The sequence below is a fragment of the Falco biarmicus genome, chromosome 7 (assembly GCF_023638135.1).
Source record: "Falco biarmicus isolate bFalBia1 chromosome 7, bFalBia1.pri, whole genome shotgun sequence".
Lineage (NCBI taxonomy): Eukaryota > Metazoa > Chordata > Aves > Falconiformes > Falconidae > Falco > Falco biarmicus.
In genome coordinates this window covers 24,907,038-24,929,451 of record NC_079294.1, presented here as the reverse complement: position 1 = coordinate 24,929,451, position 22,414 = coordinate 24,907,038, and the positions used below count along the sequence as shown (strand labels likewise).

Sequence of the window (22,414 nt, the reverse complement as noted above, 5' to 3'; positions counted from 1 at the left end):
CAGAAAACAGAACATGACTGCTTCAGATGCCTCATCTTTGATAGTATGATCAGAATGGCAAAATAAGAACAAGAAATTATGAAATTACATAATTTCATTTTTATAAATATGAATAAATATTATCAGTATATTTTTATACACACTTGTACATGTGGGTTTCCAATAGCACTTTTTAAAAATATGTTTAACACCCACAAAGAGGTAACAGAACTTAACACTGAATGCAAAAGAAGTTGGAAGAAACCTCATGTAGAAGGCTATAAAACTAACACTGAGACTTCATGAGACAGCAGAAATCTCACTTGTGAACAGTATTAAAACACCAACTTTATTCAGGAATACAGAGTACATTTTTGAAGCTTTCCAGTTTACAAAAGTTCAAGACAAGGCTGGGTTTCAAGATACAACCTCCCAAAAGCTCTTATGTAACATCTCCATTTCAGGTTGACAAAACCTCTCAGATCAGAGAAAAAAAAAAACCAAAGGACAAATGAAGGCCACAGTCCTGTACTGGGATACATTCCGGCAGAATCCAGCACAGTATTTAAATTCTTTCTGCAGTCCATATTTTAGTCCATGGTGCAAAATAACCTTGTGTTAATAAAAAATATTTCAGATCCAGTATGAACTGCAAGACCACCATTCATTTTACCAATTTAGTTCCAGGCATTATAGGCAAAGTAGCCTCCGATGAGCAAAAGTTAAAAACAGTACTTGCCATCTGATCACCACATAAAAAATACAGCATTAAATTCTTCCTTCATTTATACAATTTTAAATATTCATTAAAAATTAAATTCAGAATCAGCGTCCCTCTATCCTTTCCATCGTTAATAGTTTTTCTTATCTACTAAAACCATTTGTCTTTCCTAAGATGTCTAAAAAGTAAAGCACGCGAGATTAACAAGCTGCAGCATTAATTAAAATGAGAGTCATCATCTCTTTCCTCCACTCAGCTTCTAAATCTATCACAAGGGCCCTATTAGCTGTATCAAAGTGAAGTGGTGTAAATAAAACTGATTTGACTTAAAAGGAAAGGAAGAATCAATGCAGTTATTTAAAAATCGCAATGCAGTCACTGTTGTCATGTGTGTCACTGTAGACAAGAGCAGAGAAAATTCTTCACAGGCTCTCTTTTATAAGCATTACTGCCAGTTTTCTATTAGCACAATACCAGAGAAGTAAACTGTAATTTGCCTTACAAGGAAATTCAGATTATTATCAAGCAGATTCACTAATGGCCTGATTTTAAATACACATCACTCTGGATTCAGCAGAGGTTACGCTCAAAACTCCTGAAATTTATTTCTTTTATTTTTAAATAACCCAAATCTTATTTCCAACAGGCTAATCCACATTCCTTTGTCTACCTCAAGTACTCATTTCTTCAAATTGTTTTGCTGGAATGAAATATATTAATACCTGCACTGTGAACTATTCATTACAGTGCTCACTATTCAATACAGATGTGGAATCAGAATTTGGCTCTGGAAGAAAACTGATCAGTTTTACTTTTGTAAGAATAGGTCTTTGAAATAACATCCACTTGTTTATAAATATTAAGTATAAAGAAAAGCTCCTGGAAGACTAACCTCAAACTAAAATGTGAAAAGCTATTGCAAACAACAGAATGATCGATTCCAATTTTAGCGGCTACCGAAACGAAACTCTACCACCTGATATTTCATGAACATTTAACTTCAACCTTACAAGCTGCAGGATTTTCAATGAAATATTTAATTTCATCAGCACGGTTGTTGCTACCATGCTTTCCCAAAGATTCCACTGAATAATGCAGTATAACACTGTATTAACACTACTAGAAGTGACACATTATAAACAATTTCTGTGTGACACTACAGCAATTTCCAAAGAAACCAGCTAGCAAATCTGCTTTACAAACCAGAAAACGGGAGTAAGATGAAAGGCCCCCTTAAAGTTTCAACATGCCTTTTTGGAACAAGATACTAAAGTTCTGTACTCCTCAAAGTTCAGTGGTCTCCATAAGTAACAACAAAGAGGAAGACAAGACTTGTTTCTTTTTGGATCTCTAGACAATGATATGTAACAACACCCAGGAATGTAGTTAATAGCCTCCCAAATCAACATTCAATCAGAAAGGCACAATCTCCATTTATTAACGCATGTTCTCAAAAACTAGAAGAATCCTATACAAAGATAAATACACCCTTAACTGGAAGGGAAAACGACACACCGTTCAGAATGTTTTTTCCTTCTTTTACTTGTAAAGTCCAAATGGATTATCTTAATGCAAAAGATACGTGAATATATACAACCTGAAAGTTTGGGGTTTTTTTTGTAGTGTATATATATATATATGTACATATATGAGTGACTGACACAGAAGCCAGAAGAAGCCGGCTATGTCCACTCTTTTCCTACTTCTTAGTAATGCAAGGCAATGTTTTTCTGATGCCACAGGAAAACAATATTCAGTTTGCACACACCCTGGTGTCTTAGAATACACATAGTGAAATGCACTCCCCATGGAAGACTTGCATGAGGAATACATGCCATGTAAGCTACACTGAACACTGGTTTAGTTTCAGAAATACAGCCTTAGGCAACTGTAAAAATATATTTACTTTAACGAAACTAAAACATAATGTTGAAGAGTTTGCAGTGAAGTCCAATAAAATGTTTTTAAAACTGGAACAGAAAAACATTAAGGCTAATTCAGATACAGCATTATGTAGCTCTCTTACAGAGGCTGAACAGAAACAGCGAAAGGCAAGAGGGACAGTAGGGTCCAGTGTTCACTGGAGACAGCCCTGCACTGACCTTTACTATTAACTCAGCTAGTTAAACCCAAGTTTAACCTACCTGCAAAATGAAATGGAACTGTCTGCTAGGTGGGGATGACAACAGTTTGCCTATGAAGTCGGATGGAGTCATTAATTAGCCACGTCCTGCTTTGTGAAGGACAGCGTAATTACATTGCTTGAGCTCCCAGCAAGGATGAAATCTGACCCGATCTTGTACATTGCTTTACAAGGACCTTGGAGCATCTCCAGCAGCACAATTCAAGACAGGCTGCCTAAGTCTGTATGAAAGGCTGCCATTCATCTGCTTCCAAAGTCAGCGTTAAAATTCTCCAGAACTCTTCACTGTATCATCTCAGTTCTGGAATGACCTGTGCTTGTATATCCACCTGGCCCCCGCCTCTTCGTTTCCAGCTACTGCTATGGTATTTAAAAGGGAAAAAAAAAAAAAAAAAAAAAGCAACACCACAAAAAAATTTGTACATGTGGAAACTGAGACTGAACCCAAGTCGTTCCCCTACCTACACTCAAGCTCAAAAATTCTTGGGTTCTGAGCATAACCTTTGGGTGAAAGAAGTTTCCTTAGAAAAGTAGGGAAGAAAAAAGCAGATGATGTGGGCCGTCGGCTTCCTTCATTTCCATTACACAGCAAAGTCTGTTAATGACACTTCATTACATGAAAGGAGGCATGGGAAATGTGTCTGATAGACAAATATAAATAATTTTTCAGGGCCAATTTCCCTCTGGACAAAAGGAAGACACTGCATTGTTTGCTGTACACTGAGCACAAGCACAGCACTGTAGTGGCATTTAAATTCACAGCTTACCTTCCCTCTTGCCACTCTGAATATCTTTACCTCCGAGACACTTTCCCAGGGATGATTCAACACTGTGCACTGAAACACACTTCACAGGAGACCATTTCAAGAGTTAAGACAAAGTGAACACAAATAATTCTGTTTTTCTGCAGAAGCTACAATTTCAACCAAATGAACACAAATAAAGGCAAACTCCGTAAACCCCAATGAGAATAGAATGAGTGGAACATTGACATTTTAGAGTTCTACTGGTGCAGCAGAACTAAACCTATGCAATACACATACATACACACAGTATTAAATGTGTATCCATGCATGTACATATACACACTGCAGACAGGGCCAACAAGCCCAACACCTTTCACTACATGACCTGCGTTCAGTTAGTTTACAAATATAACAAACTAGTCATCCTCACTAAAGCTTTCTGTGATGGGTGTTTGCCTCAGGCTGATTTTGGTGCTTAAGATTTAGTTGAAACAGTATAGGGTTTTTTTCTGGTTGGGGTTTTGTTGTTGCTGCTGCTGTTGTTTGGTGTGCCTTTTTTTTTTAAGTAATGTTATTTTGCCACACTTGAAAAGAAATCTTGTGCTGGTTTGTTGAGAAGCTTCAGTGCCTCTGTACTCAGCCTTGAAGTCGGACAGATAAGCCAACCTTTGCACTGTTCCTGAGAAAGCCTGTAAAAATTTGGCCTGGATATTAGCATCTGGGGAAAAAACCCTGATTTGCTCAGAGTTGTTGCATCCTCACAAGCTTAAACTTTGAAAATTACATTCACAGTGAGAATGTTCCAGGCTATGAAGAGAAGGGTCAAGTAGGACATCTGCAATTTGATCACTGCCATTGGGCACCAGACCTCCAAGCAGAGAGACTGCCTCTCACGTGCTCAGTGACCACCAGCTGGCACCAGGCAGTAAGACAAAACAGCTCACATGTCACCAGGACGGGAGGCAGTCTGAACAAAAGAGTCCTTCTGGCATAGCTTTTGTGTGCAATACCTGTATATTTTATACATGCACATATATACATTCATGTACATAAAATAGTTCAAGAAAGACATCACATCAGTTCTTTGACACAGCACTTACGGGTTTTTTACTGGTCTGAACCAGAACTTGCTTGCAGAAATATTGCGGAGAGCTGATATGACTCTAGGTTTAGCTCTCACGGCTCTGTCTTTGATGAGCCCAAAATGCTGAATCCAAGTATTAACTCAGTGTGGATTCAAATCAAGTAATCACTCAGGCACGTGTCCCTCTGAAACCTATTAGCCACAGCCAATTAACCCATACAGAGTTGAAACAGTAAATGCCTTCCTGCCCATCTCAAACACTGGAGCAGTTACACTTCTCTTTCAGCAGTGTGGTTGATGAGAGAATCACTTTGATCTGCTGTCCTCTCGAGAACAGTTCTGTGGCCATCCATGCTGTCATGGATGTCTCTTGTCCAACTGGTGGCTGTGCCCAGAGGGCTTCCTGCCATGGGAGTGTCTGTGCTCACCAAGCTTCCCGTCCGAGATCGGTAAGGAGGAAGATCTGGCTGGCTAGGGGATTCTGATTCAGAACAGTAAGGCGGTGGAGGAAGGTCAAACCAAGGCGGTCTGCTGTAAGATATGCAACATAGTAAGAAGTTACTGAAAGCAGTAGTAGGTAAGAAACTACACAGTTTTTCCATTATGAAAAAAACCAAACAGTATTTCTTAGCTTTTCCATGATGACACCTATCATATCAGGACATCTTCTACAGACCTGCCTACGTTATTCAGGTTGTTCCGAAACACCCACACCACCACTGGGCACTAAGGTTCCTGGTCAAGGTGCAACATAGCTAATTATATCATACTTAACACTCTACATTCCAATATTCAAGGCTATGTGCTTCCAACAAATCGCAGCTTATCCTCAAAGACAGCTGCAAGAGGTAAGAATTCTTCCTGTATAACATTTACCCAGCCTGAGAAAGCACTTTAAAAGAAATAAGTAGTGGATTTACACCTATAGACAATGATGTGAACACAAGAAAGATCTGGGGAAACCTCCATTAAGTGACAGAGATTAATGGCTTACAGTCTACACATAAATAACGAACTGAGTTCTCCACATGACAAATCACTTTTGTTGTCACGATACCATATGCAGAGCAACTGCTAAGTAGGCATAGACAAGATGAATACTGGATTCAGGAAACCTGGGTCTTTTTGGTTGTGATAGTAAACAAGATTGATAACAGGTCTTGGGAGCAATTAGCTCTGAAATTGCTGATGGTTTGTATCAGTCCAGGTGAGAACTGATTACACTCTGGACAGTTGCTCATTTAGTTGTCCTTACTAATGAAAAGATACCGCTATTATGCGTGTCAACATTAAGACAAGGGAGCTGCTGCCAATGCAGCAGAGAATAGGAATGTTTATCATTCTTAGATCCCAGAGTTCCTACTAAAACATACTAACAAGGTGACAGTGAACAATCTGGATAATTAAAATTCATACCATGCCCCTTTTTGTGTACAAAGCATGTCAGTCTAGGAGTTTTGTTAGGAAAGACTGTACAGAGAGAGCTTAAAACAAAGGTTAATTACCTACAAATAAAACCAGTGCCATAACTACAAAAACATCATAACCCAAGCCACACCCACCCACAAAATTTCAAAGCACCTTCAGATATTTAAAATAAGAACAGCACTTTCCATTTCAGAGTCCTGTTCTTTTCTCCTATTGGTAAAGGGAATGTAGCAGAGAGCAGAGGGACTATACAATTTCTTTATGCAAGAACAGACCTCTCACCTTTATATACGTATAATCATATAAGACCATTTTTTTTTAAAATAGTATGACCTACAACCTAGCTGGGTTTTTTTTGGCAAAACTCCAACTTCAGTTTTCATGTTTTGATTCCAGGCTGGCACTACTAGACAAGTGATACATTTCTTTGCATTCTCTGCCGTCCTCAAAGTCTCTGCTACCAATGACACATGCTAAGAGAGCGTGACTTAGTTTGCCTTAAATCCTTTTAATATCAGTAGCAGTAAGGGGACCTCAGTACCATGAATTTTTCATATGCAGGAGCAGCTCAAATTTGCCCAAATTTGGCCCTGTGCATGTGACAGAATTGCAATGCTGTACTTGTTAAAAGCAGTAATAAGCATAAATGGGGAGCAGAAGTACAGATTAACAGAACTGCAACCAGCAGCGTGAAACACTGGCGAACACAGAATTAGCTCTTGTACATACCTTTGGTCGAGCACAGCCTCTGAATAGGATGGCGGAGAGTCCAGGTCCACTGGCCTGTGGTAGCCCTGGTTGGACATGTACTGGATCCCATTGTTGACATTGTAGGTGACGCTGCAGTGGTGTGGGTGATCGAGGACCACCAGCCGGGACAGCAGAACAGGGTGCTGCAGTCGATGCACTGGCAGGGTCATGAGATTGTTGCGTTTCCGTTGGTGATGCAGGACTAGAGCAAGAAAGGCCACCACAAGTACGAAAATGACAGAGCTACCAATGATCGCATAGGTAATACTAGGGTAGTAAAGCAGCTGATTTTCTGAGGTCACATAATCTTGGCCGCTGCCTGCCTCTGCAAGACAAAAGGAAAAGGAAGCCTGAAACATGTTTCAATAAAAATCTGCTTTTAACCTGTGCTGTGTTTTCCATTAATGTACTGGGTGACAAAAGCAAGTTTCCCTTTCTTCTTTGGATTGTGGAAAATTAGCTTATTAAAAGCATATGCATGCAAATCAGAGATTGGCTGACTATCAAGGTCCATCCTCACCTGCAGATAAACTACAAAGGAGAGACAAGCTGAGAAAGATGAAAATACACACCTTAGTAGGAAGCATATGCACTATCATGTGCGTATCTGCCCCATCCCTACCAATCAGTCATAACTTTTTGTTTCCAAAGGTGAGACACCCAGTTCCAAGGCATAAGCACAGTACTCCAGCTGTACCTGGCAAAGCACACTAGAATCAGAGATATAAAAGGCCTGATCTTTACTTTTAATGATACCTTGCAGTGCGAAGTTTACATACTTTATCAAAAAAGGCAGCAACTAATCCTGTGCTCCACAGATCTAACAGTCCAAAATAAGTATGGGAGAAAATATAGATAGCTGCTTACTAAAAGGGTGTTATTTGGATGTTTGTGATCAGAAGACCTCCTTCCGGAAAAAAATTCAAAAGAAGAATGGACACTGAAACAGTAAAAACAGTGTTATAAGCCTGGTAGATGTGATACCAGTAAGAGATGTGAAAGTCTAATAAAAGCACAGAGTGCAGTGAAAGTAGTGAATGGTAAAAAGAAAACAAAACCCCCAAACCAAACAAAAAAATCAAGTTAAGATAGAACAAGATGAAAAGAAAAAATATGAACTGAGCTAAGGCCATGAAAGATCGCACAAGTGAGCTTCAATTTGAGATGGAAATGATGAAGGGAATGGCTGGAAATGGTATCAGAGTGGCAGGGAGCAGGAACAGAAGCACAACCCTGAACAACAGTATTACAGGGATGATGGGAAGAGATGAGAAGACTGGATCAGAAGACGTACTTCAGACGGCATATAGTGTATGTTTTATTTGCAGGAGGCGCTGAAGAACTGGCAAAGTTACTGAGAATCATAAGAGAAGTTACAGTTGGGTTTGTAATGATCAGTCATGATACAGGAGAAGAATTCCCACCCAGGCTCTGGGCCCAGAGAAGCAGAGAGGTGATGGAATGACAACTTTGGACAACATCTGAATGGACTTTGAACTGCACACAAATCTTACAAGAAAATACAATAAAAGGCAACAAAATGCAAAGGAGAAAGGAAGCTCAGAGAGGCAAAATAGCATAAACACACTGATACAACTGCTGCATCTGAGGCCAGTGCCAGCACCACAGAACCGTGTTCCCCTAATTCCGTTTCAGTCCCATGGTCACAAGGTCATACAGCTGTTGAGTACTGTTTTCTTTTTTTGGGGAGAATTTCTATTTCTGTGCAGGCTGTAAGTCCTTATAGCTTCAAAAAGAAAAATTCTATTCTGATACAAGACATTCATCTACCTCAAGAAAAACAAGAGGCTAAGTAAAAAACAAATAAAACAAACCCAACCCCTTGACCTCCAAAATCCACACAATTACAAGAGGACTACACATTCAAATTTTTAATCTCCCACTGCAAAAGGCTAGACAGTACATCTTAACATAAGATTTTCCTTTCTTTCACCTATCACCTAAACCTGCTTTTTGGGCACTCAGAATTGCAACTGAGCCACTTAAGACATTTCCCTAGCAACAATACCGACTGTGTCTGGCATAAGAGAAGAGCTTTCCTCAAGCACCCACTGTTCTGCATCAAGATGCTTTGGGTATTTCTCTGAATATTTGATTTTGGTAATTCACTTCCACGGTTAAACATGAAACCACATTTTCCAGCATCACTAAAAATAACTTGGGCATTGGCTAGGTAAGATAATACAGCATAAAATGGCTAATCCTTTAAATGTCTCCATTTTAAATCACAGATATTTTAGTAAGAAGGGATGAGATGGGAAAGAAAGGCTGTACCAGAACTAAGAGAACATGATTATTTGTCCTGCTACCGAGTACCAAAACTACCACTCTTAAATAGATCTGTTTTACTGATGATGCCCCTACAACCACAGACCAGAGCTTTGCAGGCCAGCTGCAAGCCACACAGTTTTCTTGATACCTAGTGTCACACCTCAGCAAGGATCCTTACTAAATTTATTTCCCCATGCAACTGTGCTGGAGAGAAAGCAGAAATCAGTTACCAGTCAACACTAAGGTCTCTGGCTCACTCAGCAAAGTGAACAAAGTCTACATGAAGAATGTAAATCAGTGCAGAAGGGAAGAAAGGAATTTAAATGTGTCAGTAATTTTAATTACAGCTCATCACATATTGCTGTAGCTTCTTTAATACACTCCCTAAATTCACCAGTTGAAAAACGAATTCTGGTCACATATAATGGACGAGGGCTAGAGTAGGGAGCATAGTGACAAGCAGACCATTTTTATGCAAACAACAAGAAGTGTATTTGCAAGGAAAGATCCATGGATGAATATGACTATCTGCAATTCTTCAGTGCAAGGAAGGTAAATATATTCATGACATCCCAGCAAAATGCCACAAGACTTTCATTCAACTTGGCGCACTGGTTCATTAGCATGAGACTGAGAACAGGATGCCTTTGCAGGCCTGATGAGACCTCATCAGTTACCATGGGATCATTCTGCAGCAGCTTAGTCCCTTCTCTTTATAATCTCTATCTTATTAAAAGAGAAGAAAAATGACAGACTTGAATTATACACCAACTTTTTTTCAAAACTTTTAAGGTTACCCGACTGTTTAGGATAGCATCTTCCAGGTCCCGCACGAAAAGCCTCTGTAAATCCAAACGGTTAACCATATTGTTGAAGATAAAATATTTTGCCAAAAGTCAAATGGGATCTGATGACCAGCTTTAGGACAGTCTGAAACAAAACACCTATTTTATATGGGTTGATGATCCTTTTCATACAACAACCACCCACCTATCTTGCAGAGATTCTGGGTAAATTTGCAGTTAACATGCAGTTTTGAAGCTTTGGGGTTACTGTGGCTAATGAATCATTTGTTGACCAGTAGAGCTGTTCTTTTTCAGGTTTTTAAATCTGTTGCTTGTATTCCCATTTAGTTCACTGTATCTCTGAGAACAAGAGCACTCTAAGGGCATGCCTACACGAGGGACCACAGGTCTGTGTACATCTGAACCAGAAGTACAGCTGTGAAGGTGCTGTTTTGAATAGTGCTGTCTGGTGCAGCCTTTGAACTGGCCAACTCAGCAACAGTGGTTTGGGGCACTGAATTCTAGCCTGTATGTCTAACACCGAGTTGCACTGAGAAGGATGGATATATCCCATGAAGAGGAAAGATCTGGTTTATCTCTCAGGTGCCCTTTCATGTGCCCTGGACAGTGCTGAGTACTTTGCACAGACACACACTCTCTACCCAGAAAAAGAATCCAGCTCCCTCAACAGGCATAGTCTTTATACCTTTACAGGAGCAGAGAGAGTACACCATATCTCTGAGAGAGTTCTGCCTAAGAAGATTCAGCTATCATCCAAACAAAGTCTTCTTTCACCACAACAACAACCTTATTCTTGCCTTACGGATGGGTCTTCTGGGCCAAGACAAGAACAATGTTAAGGTCCCTTAGCAAAACATGCTCACAAGTCCAGTGGTATTTTGCTTCTGCTGTGGTGTAGTTTAAACCAAGAAAGACCAGCATGAATCTAACCTTCCTTTTCTAGCAAAGTCAGTACACCCAAACCTGCAAAAGATGAAAGTAACATTACCTCAGCCTATCAGCACTGCTTGGCTTGTAACCCTAAAGAGGGCACACATCACACATCCCATTCAAGGAATATAAATGAACTGCCCTTAATGGTCTTCCAAAAGAATGCTCTAGCAAGAAAACTGCTCTATATCACAGCTAAAACAAAATAGCACCAAGTATGAGACAGTTTTGCATACAAGAGACTTTTACATCAAGTTTTTTCTTTGTCTTACTCTCTCTATATATAATCATGATGAAATAAATAACTTCTTGGTAACTCCTTGGTAACATTCTGGTTTTTTGTAGAGCCAGGTGAGTACAAAGAAGTGTGGAAGGGAATGATGGACACCTAGCTGAGACTGCCCAATGAACCTCTACCGATCTTGTGCATACTGTAATAGGGAGAAGGTGAGATCTAAAAACACCTGAAAAATATCAGGTGGACATGCATGGCTACTTTAGAAAGCAAAAACCACGACTCTTTAGTTCTGCTCTAGTAACTTTCAGCAAACCTTTACACATCACAGAAGTCATTGAACTGATTTTCTTGATAATTCAGTCATCTTCTCCCAGAAGAAGCAGGTATTACATTAGGCAGGTTTAAAAAGTTCTGTCTGCTCTGCTATTAAATGCAAATTCTCAAAAAAGGTGAGTGGGCAAGCTAATTTAGCTTAAATTAATGGAGTATTTATTCTTTCATGTTTTTTTTTCCCCCATTAAGAAGATCTATGTTTTCTAATCACACCACATAAACAGTTTACCAATGCTATTTATACCTATATAAACTTTAGTATCTGGGAAATGCTGAATTCACAGATTAGAGGTTTTTGGAGTGTAAAAAGCTTTGTGAGTAATTTAGGAAAACACTGATAAAGGAAACGTAATGGGGTTGTGCTCAGAGGGCTATCTTATTCACTGAACAAATTTGCTGTCTTCAAATTTTTAAAAAGATCTGAGAGTAACTGCATTAAGTCTGCCAGACACAGGGATGAAAGGCTATTATTTTATCTTTCACAATCCTATGCTCAAGCCTGACTTTTCACAGTTCATCAGAGAAAAAGCTTTTGAAATACATAATCTGAGCAGACATCTGTAGCCTTAATGAGCACGAGTCACGGTCCATCTCCAACAAAGATGCTACTGTAACAACACATTTAAATTCCAACTGGTTAAAGAGCAGAGCTGCAGCTTGGAAGGTTAAAGACAACAAAAATCAAAGACAGATGGGCAGCACCTCTGCACATTATTGACTTTTTGTGCTAGGAGTTCCTAGGGTATCCACCTAAGCCTCCAAAGGCTCTTAAATTTCTTATCTTTCATGATTTTATGTCCCACTAAAACAAGTCATGTAGATTTTGTACCCTGGACTTTCAGAATATTCTCTGTTCTACTGATGTGCTTTCTAATCCAGTTACCTTTTTTCCCTACTGCGCTTCTCCAAGCTACAAACAAGATCTAGCCCAGACAGCACAGCACCTTGACTTCATGGAGTTCCATGCTCAGTTATCATTTGTTCCCCTCCCAAGCTGCTTCATATTTCTCTTAGGCAGCCAAGGCAAGGATTTGTTTTCAGCTGCATTCAAAGTGTGTTTCTGCCCTGCTTTTGATTTCCCCATTTCAGGCACAGAAGAGAGATTTGTTAATACAGGTGTTACACATTAAACAGATCTTAACTATGGGAGTTGGCCAAAGTAATACAATATGATTATATCTTTGCTTACCAGGTACTTGGTAAATGGATTAGATTTCTAGGAAAGCAGCAGGATGAAACCCCAAGCTCCTTCCAGGTACGTCTACAACAGCAATGGCTTCACATCCAAACAATACTGATCTGTATACATGTCCAGGCTTGAAATTGCACCAAGTTATTCTGTGTTTCACACTGTGCTAATCACAAGTGTCCCTCATACTTATGGACCAGAACCACAGCAACCAGTACAGCCCTGGAGCTAAAGAAGCTGGAGCAGAGGGTGGCTCTATTCACGGCTTTTGAAGTTGGCCATCAGGTAATTTTCTCCACCTCTGCCTGGTTCCCTGCTCTGCTAACCCCACCTGAAAACTACATGATAATGTTCTTGGGCTCTCAGGACATTCTCCCAAGCTCTTCAGTACTGACAAGAACTAAATTTTCCTCAAAAGCGTTAAGTGTTTCAAATATTAATCAGCAGTCTAAATACCCCTGGGTGCTCTGTCTTTGCCTATTCTTTCAGATGACTGAAACGACATTCACAACCTTGCCTGCATAAACAGTAGGACATCTCAATATGGGGAAATTGTTACATCCATGCATATAATTTTTTTAATCATTACTGATATTAGTGTAACGCCTTGGAGCTCTAGTAATGAAGTAGGATTTCTCTGTATAATGTACTGTACAGGCTCCGAGCAAGACGATGGCCATTGCTCCAAAGAATTTAAGCCTAAGCATAAGACTTGGAACTATATATAGTTATAAGTCCATACAACCAGCCAGCAAGACACAGATAAACCTCAAGACAGTATTAGTCAGCAGAATTAGCAGCAGGCTCACCACATCTCATTCAGTGCATTGGAATGAGTGCATTACCCATGCCTTCCTCCCCAGACTTAAACCCCTCATCCTGACCATGGTTACCAAAGCAGTGCTTTCAAGTCTTTGCAGCTGCTGAAAGAGCAGCTGAGTCATCAGAGTGAAGATCAAGAGCCTCACCTCTCACATGCCCTCCTTTTTATCTTCTGCAGGGTAGGATAATTACTCCATGCACTTCACACACACACAAAAAAAAAAAAAAAAAAAAAAAAAAAGAAAAGCAGCAAACTGAGCAAATAAGTAGAACTAAGAAATACTTAGCAGTAGCCATGGCAACTAAACTTCTAAAATTAACTTGGCAGCAACGTAAAAACCTGCAAAGCCAAAACCTGCCATCAAGCATGGAAACAAAAGGTCCAGGCTTGGCATGTGGATGGAAGCCAAGGAGGAAATTAAAGTGTTACTCAAATGCAATTCAGGATCACTCTGACATTGATCTAAGCAGCACTTTCTGAACACGTGATAGTCCAAAAGGCTAGCGGTATAATTTGCTTAATTCACAGCCAGTACAGAAACTACACCTAAAACCAGGGCCAGAACATAAAAAAGATGAACTTTCTCCTCATAAGGACCTCTTCTCTAAATAGAGGGGCTCAGTTACTTCCGTTTGGTTCCTCTTTCTCCTCCAAAAAGTGAGGGTCACCATCAAGGAGACTGCTAAGAAGTTAGTTACTATACACTTCTTGTAACATTTTAGGACAGGAAGATGCCACCCACCAAAAGTCTGGTGCACTGAAAGCTCCATTACTATCATTCTCCTCTCAATCACTAAATGAAACCTGTTCTGCATGACAAAAAATTCAAATATCAGCACCACTAAAAGGCTCTTTGGTGAGCCAAGCTTATAAAATAAAGCACTAATGTGCTTCAGAGAAAGAAAAACTGTTATTTTCTTCATAGCATGCTCTTGGTGCTCTTGCCAAGACCTGTGACAAATAGCAGCATCCCAGGCTCCATCCCCAGTGCGAGCACTATGCCTAAGTTGGACATAACAGCCACTGATCTTGTACCACAGCCTGCTCCTTTTCCCTCTAATCTCCCAAGAGATAGTCCAGTCCCACCTTGTTCAAGTCACAAACTGTATTCCCCAGATTTTTGTGTCTCTGGTTGCCACGTAATCAATTGTGTACAATAAGGGAGTAGTATTGTATAGTCATGAAAGTTAAAACAAAAGAATGAATGGAGAAGTTAACAGAACTGTGACTTTCAACCAGCAAGACCCAAGCAGACTCACAGTCTCCATCAGCTTTATCTTCACTGTTTTAACTAATGACATAATAAGTGTATGTTCTACCAAGTACCCCTGACAACACTGGCAAATTTACATGCAAGCGCACCACCCTGTCTTCTGCAAGGGTTAATTATAAATACCAGAGCTCTGAGCTAGGTAAAAGCCTGTATGTTGTATCAGCTACCTGCTCCCTACCAGCACAGAACCATGCTCTATCTTGATTAATTTTGAAAGGTCTCAGGCAGTTCCTAGTAAAAATGTAAGGAAAATAGATTTGTCAAAGGCCATGGGTGGCTTTGCCTTCCCTATTACAGCCTGATTCTGAGGGTTTAGAATCCAAGTCTCTGTGACACGCTTCACTAACGTTCCTTGGAATCATCTGAATATCTAGGAGGAAAAAACCAACTCAAAACAAAAAATAAACTAACTAAAATGAAAATCAGTGGATGAAATCTTTGTGGTTTTATCATCTATCAATCCTGAAACTAAATCCTGGGTGATCTACGTGCCTGTAAAAATGCATGTTATTTCAACAGAATGTCTGGGAAAAGCTGAATGTGGGATGCTGTACAGGACAGACAGATGAATTGCATTTTTTGCACTGTTTGTTTCGGACGTTGGTAAGAAAAGACACATACTATTCAGCTAGAACATGCACATTAACTTTTTCCGAGATGCCGCATTAGTGGTACGGACAGCTGGTGCATAAGAAGGATAATAAGGCTTGAAGAGATGCGGTGCAGGGTTTATGGAGCCTGCAGAGTCAGCTATACTTGGCAAGAAATACTGTTTAAGTGTGATTTAGATATACTGTAAAGTATGTTTTTAATCAGCTTTTAAATTTAATCTAATCATTCAAGGACTGTATTTTAATAGCTCTGCTTTTTTTAAAGTGTTAGTACAAAGTCCATGCCCTGTCTTATATATTACTATCATCAATCCTATTTTTTTTCAAGAATCATGAAGAGGAAGAGATGCGGTCAGATACACAGTCCCATAACTTCACTCATTCAAGATAGTGTCCTAATAATTTAGAAGCCATTGGCAGGCTGTGATCTTGAGTAAAAAAGAATCAAAACAAAAAACAGATAAGATCTGCTAAATCACCTAATACTTTTCCTAGGGTCACATTTCACATCATCCATTCATACCCACCCTATGCCTCTGCACTGACTGCTTCTAGGATGCAACAGAGGAAGCAGGCAGCAAATCCATTTCAGCAAGCACCCTGCAGACAGCCCTGGCTGCCTCTGGGAAGCAAAAGGAGACTGGAGAGGAAAGCAAGACCACAACGACAGAGTGAATTTGGGTAGATGCGCAGTTCAAACCAAGATGGAGTTCAGTGCTTGGTTCCACCAGAGAACGCACCTGCATGGAGTTACTTCATGCAACGCTTTGCTTCTTAAAGTTATCCTGACTTTGCATTACAATTGTTTGACATTCAGACTAATGTTTCCTTGCAGCTACAAGCTCTGCAAACTCAGTGTAAACAGCAAGTAAGTACTTGGCCTCAGTAGCTTCACTATGTTCAGGTTACACCTTTGGGAAGGTCTTAACAAACATTATACTTGGTGGCAAACGAAACTCTAAATCTTTCCTTCAATATGATAAAAGAAATAAAGCATAAAACACAACAGCAAAGGTGACAACGATTGGTTTTGAAACTGGCTATTGCATAGCCCTGTTTGGCCTTCCTGATCACCAGACATAGACTGTCTAATGTCAGAGAAAGAGAGGGAGAAGAAAACAAATGGAAAAAAGAGAAGCAAGCAAAGGAAGGGGGGGCAGGGGGAGAAGCAAGTGAAGCAAGGAGGAATAAAGGAGAAAAGCTGTATTTGAAAGCTAGTGTACACAAATGGGACACCAACGAGCATCTGGAAGGCATTAACATCAGGAAGAAAATAAGCAGTGCTGCATTCTCTGCTAAAAACTCAATCAGAAAACGTGACACTAAAAACAGGGAGTGGGAGGGAACCATCCAAAGGCTGTGGCTGCCCATGGTTCATTAGAAAATGAGAAGCTTTTCAGCAGGGCCCAAAGGGCTCTGCACTAAATCTGATACTAATCAATAACTACCTGAATGACAAAGTAGAGAGAATACGCTTATTCAGCTTGCTGTTAGGTGACACAAGCATCCTGCAGCCTGCTAGACAAAATTAAAATTAAAAATTATCAGAGATCAGCAGAGATAGTCAGGATCACATGGAGTCAGGTGTCAGCAGAGAACAGCATGTGAACTAGCAGTGAAAAATGCAGTCCCAACAGTGCCCAACCCTAGCAAGGTGTCTGGCTGGTGCGAGTATTTATCCAGCTCAGGACATCACACTTAAAAAAAAGCAAAGGTAAATCAAAGCTTGGTGGAGAACAGCACTTATCGTATGTCCATAAGACACTACCAAGAAAGGTTGTAAGAATCAGGGTTGTTTCAGCTGAAGAAAACAGTGCAAGGAATCTTACAATTTTTTAAATACAGAAGTTTGACTTGAAAGAGGATCAAAACAATGCCTGTTCCAACTAATGTAAACTCAGTGCTTTCAAAAGCTGCAGGGAAGTGTCCCAAATGACTAACATGAGATCCCAGCTTTATTTCATACATCTCATTGATTAGAGCCGCTACCTTTGTCTGTAAGTCAACAGTAATAGCACCACGTGCCTCCACGCCTGTAGCTTTCCAGTTACCCTGGCCACTCTGATTATTTCATTGTACGGACTACCATCCTTCTATGTCCTCAGGAGAGTTTCCCAAAGTTTTTTCTGCAGAATACCAAAATCCTACAAATTTTAACTAACTACAAGCCAGGCTGAATCTGAACCCCCAAAGGCAAAGCGACACAACAGCTTATTACCAGCTTCCTAAGCCACATATATAGCTCTGGTGTCAGATGCAGCTTGCCATGTTAAGTGGCAAAGATAACGAAGCACTGGAATAGATTGTCTCTAGCTAACAATGGTCTGGATGACTCTGGAGGTACCCTGACACCTCTGATAGTCCTGCATGTATATGCTGGCCGAAAAAAAAAACCCAAACCAAACACTCTATCCCTGCCAATCAAATAATCCAAAACACCCCATCAACTCTAAATTTGGGTTATTTCTCCAAGTGAGTTGAGAAACCTGCATTAGTTTCACCAAGCCTGTCTTCAGATAAACAGAAAAAAAGACTGAAAACACCCTCTAACAATTAGGATGGATCTCTACTTTTCAAGAATTTTTTCTCACTTGTTACATGATTCCATCCTACTGCCACGTTCAGTAGAAGTTCATACTTCATTGACAAACCTATAAATTCTACAAGTCTTAGAAGCTAACCATGCATTCATAAAGGAAGAAGGAGCTCACCTCCTCCTTTATTGTGTAGAGGAAACCTGAATAGCTTTCCTTTGTGGATGGACTCAGCACAACATTTCAGACAGTAAATCAAGATATTATAGTACTTGGGACTTTATCCAGAACCTTAATTCCTCTTTTTGAAATATGCGTTGTAAAAATTTTGGTCTCACTTCAGCAAATTTTCATATAAATAAATTAAGCAAAAAAAATCTTTAATTACAGAGTGAAAAAAAATTGCTGCACTTGATGAAAGGTTGTTTATTCAGCACTGACAAATGCAGCCTAATGAATGTGAGCGTGCCAGCTTCTATTCTCGCTGAAGATGTAGTCTTGCTTTTTCTTTCCAGAGATTGTGGAAACATTTATTTTCCCTTTGACCCTGGCTAACTGAACTAGTCATACTGAATTGTGCAAAATTTAATATAAAAAGCATGTGTAAAATGCAAGAAATAAAAATGTATTTTAACTTTGTATTAAGAGGCAAGAATCATAATCATTAATCGCTATGTCAAGATAATTACTGGGTGTAAGGACAAATGAAAAGGGTTTTGGTAGCATACTTACAGTTCACATTCTGTATGGAAAGACTGGAGGCAAATAATAATGATTAGTACAGCTAAGCATAGTTTAAAAGGCACTGAATTAGCTAATGTGTCACATGAAAACGAACCTTTATTGACAGCATCTTGGTCTAATGCATAGCAGTAGTAAAGAAGGTTAATAGAAAACTGGCTTATCACAAGTGAAGGATGTTAAACATATTGTTGCATGATTCTACGAAACCGCATTTGAACACCGGCATCAAATAAGCTGGCCAAAATAGGAAGACAGACAGAATTAGGTTGGTGAGAATACAGCATGAGAAACAAAGATGATGAATGGGGAAACAGGGCTTAAATATCATGAGAGAAAAAAGTAGGATTTATTTAGTCTTGAGGAAAGATGTTTAAGAGGAGACATGATGGAAGTATTAATAATAGCCATGAGTTATAAAAATTAAGCCCAGTGACTCATTTTCAGATTGCTGGGCAGACCAGAACTAAAGGTGAGAAGGGTAAAAGGGAATAGATGAAGAACAAATTTAATGATACACTTCACAGAAAGAAGAGAAAATAGGTGAAATGCTGTTTGATTTTTCATGACTATATTTAAAAAAAAGCTGGGTGAATGAATAGTGCTGGGGAACAACCACATCACGTGGGAAAAGCTTCCACAGAGCATCTTTTGTAATAGCTGAAGCATGTTTCCATACACACATATAGACCATCTGCAGCAATTTTAAAAATCATTCTTAAAACAAAAAAGGTTAAGTGTTTACCTAATCTCAAACCCAGAGAACAAAAAGAAACAAAAACATTTACTACTATTCCTTTATAGTACAGATGCAAATAATGAACTATACTATATCTTTTATAGTACTCTTCTTTCAAGTATTTACAGTCAAATCATAAAATGTTACCGTAATCTAACAGGGTAGGTAAACATATTACCTACCTAAAAAGCAAGGCTTAAATTAATAAAATGATTCACCTGAAGTTGCAGAGCTAAAAACTGTCAGTCAGGATCAGAAGCGGGAGTTCTTTGCTTCCATCTGCCATACCCTGCTCTCCATACACACACTTTAATGGATTATTTACTTTTTCTTTGCTATCGTAAAGGAGGTAGCTTTATTCCTTTACTCTTAAGGTGCACTTAATTATCTTTGAACAACTTGGTACCGTCCTCCCCAGCACGCTGGTATTTTAACAAGCAATTTACAGTGTCCATACATTCAAGACTGAGATTGATTTAATATGCTTACGTGCCAGCTTCAAAACTTGACTAAACACAAATTATAAAAGAAAATTATAAAAAAGAACAAAATCACACTGGATTCTAGGCTAACTGCAACGTACCTAATATCTAGAAAATTAAAAATATTTAATAAAAGCCCAAAACAAACGACAGACACTCACTCCTCACAACTCCCTACTGCTTTTACAAACCATTTCTCTTTAATTTTTCAGCTGATGTCTGCTTCTGTAGATAAGGACTCCACGAAAAAAAACCCCTCTGGAAGCTAAGGGCCTGACTCTGATCTTAACATTACTGTGTACAGCAGTCAGTCTTGCCTTGGGCTATTAAAGATCAGGATGGATCCTCCACCTCATGCTCACCTGTGCAACTCTACACCTTTCTCTCTGAACATTTTAAAATATACCAATAATAAAAGGTGCAATTTGCTTTCATCAGGCTTTTTACATAAGTTTCAAGAGCTGGAAAATTGTAACATAATGGTTACCTATGACTCGTGAAAGACAGATGACCTGGGAGACCTCTAAATAGGAAAAATAGTTCCTAAAAAGTAATATTCACACTCTGGGGTATAACTACATTACCTTGGGAAATTCACAGCAGTTTTGAAGGGATTAAAACAAAGAAGAGCCTCCATAACTAAGCCAGCTGAAAGTTTAATTAAATACAATTGCTTGCTGTGCTTCCCTTCCCAAAACAGCCTCATGCATATTCATCACTGTAATTACAGCAGTAAAAAAACTCCACAACTAATTATGCCATGCTTCTCATCTTCTATATGCCTGGAATTTTTTACATAATTACTACTGAAATTAATTGCATGTTAGTTAATTCTGCACTTTGTCCTTTCAAGCCTAATTGAAAATGAGAATTTTTCAAACCAAGCCATTCTTGTAAGCATGGTGCTTTTACCATGGTGCCATACACCAAAACATTCTTTTGCTTTTAGTAATGTAGCACAGTACCAGTAACGTTGCATAGAGGAGTCTTGTAAATTTTATTGTTTAAAACGAGTGTTGCCCTAATACATATTCACTATACGCTTGTTAGTTGTACAATTTCAAAGAATATTCAACGTGCCCATTGCCACTTGGCATCTCATGCAGTACATTAGCATGCCATCCCCTGAGACAAAGCCTACTCTATCAGTGCCACAGTTACTCTAGATCAAGCTCAAACCTGGATTTTCTTTGACTGTGGTCCAAATATTGTGCCTAGTATTTCAAGGGTGACCAACGATTTCTGATGTTCAGTTCTACAACGGATTTTGAAAAAAGTAACAAACGTTTGTTCCCTTGAGAGTTGAGGAAGAATCAAACAGGAAAGCCAAATTTTGACTTGGCCTAGAAAAATAATTGCCCAGGAGTACCTGCTGTGCATGGCAAACTTAAATAAACAGGTCAAAGTCTTTCAAAGTATATGCCAGCATTTAGCAGGGTCTCCTCATTTGCTAGGGTAGTCCATTTCAAATGTACACATCGTGTTTTATTGATTTGAGATATGCCTTTTATGAAGGATTCTGTACAATGTAAAATCTTGCTATCTACTAAAAAATATCCATGACACCAGATGCAAGATGCCAAAGCTCTGGATGGGGGTCCCAGCAATTTCCAGAACACAACTGGTACTTGAACAGAACCAGTAACATGTCTTAGCAAACCAGAGGACATTTCAGAGGGCCACACCACACAGCCCCATGTAAATCAATCAACTATTAAGGTTATTTTCATTTAAACCCTTCTCCTTAGTACCTTATGATAATGGAAATATTAGCTTTTTCGCCCCTTAAAATAATTCATTACTGTTTAAACCAAAACAACAACAAATTCACTCACCTATATTTCAAACACCTTTTCTAATCTAACTCCAAAGCTTCAATCTTGCTGGGTTTAATCAAATTTAAGTATTTTTCATCTCTCAAGAGATCTTGCAAATGTCTAATCAGCTAGTAGATTTTTCAGGACAAGAGAAGTCTGTGAACTTACTTCACTTGTTCCTTACTTCTCCACAGTCTCTATAAGCCACTTACCTAACTCAATGGGTAATTTTTTTCTTATAATCTTTCAAGGCTTCACTACAAGAACAAAAGACAGTGAGCTGCAATAATGCAAGGCAGACAGTTTATAGGCCGACTCCCTCAGAAAGCAAGTTCTTCTCAAAGGTGTGGCTTTTGCTTAGCAACCACCGCAAGCGCAAGACACCGCTACATAAAGGAAAAAAAACAAGTTTACAAGTTCTGCAATTCTGCAAAAATTCCTGTTGCTCCAACAGGACAAAAGATCTCTCCACACTAAATTTGTCACAAAGATCAACAGCACAGACAATCCTGCCATGAAGAGAAATGTCACTGCTAACATTTCTTCCAATTAACTAGAGTGAAGACCGGTGTCCTCTAAAAGCAAAAGGCGAAGAGGAACACCTCAGATATGGTACAACATCAATAAACGAGACCTTCCAAAAGACTGGTGAGAGCAACTACATCTGGAATACGCCTAGAATGTTTCAAAACCTTATTGCAACAAAAATCAGATCCCAGACACTTAATCCCATCCCCTGTGTTAGCAACTGCTTA

At 39.2% G+C, this 22,414-nt stretch overlaps 1 protein-coding gene across 2 annotated transcripts in view; it reads right to left on the bottom strand.

The window, feature by feature from the left end:
• Positions 1 to 302: 302 nt before the first annotated feature.
• LDLRAD3 (low density lipoprotein receptor class A domain containing 3) overlaps positions 303 to 22,414 on the bottom strand; it is a 118,578-nt gene continuing 96,466 nt past the window's right edge. Inside the window, exons 5-6 of one of the 2 annotated variants that reach the window (XM_056347355.1) lie at positions 6,831 to 7,176; positions 303 to 5,204 (exon numbers count right to left, since the gene is read on the bottom strand). In XM_056347355.1, coding sequence (XP_056203330.1) covers positions 4,943 to 5,204; positions 6,831 to 7,176 — 608 coding nt within the window. In that variant the 3' untranslated portion in view covers positions 303 to 4,942. The remainder of the gene's footprint in view (positions 5,205 to 6,830; positions 7,177 to 22,414) is intronic. The other variant, XM_056347356.1, reaches the window with a different exon arrangement.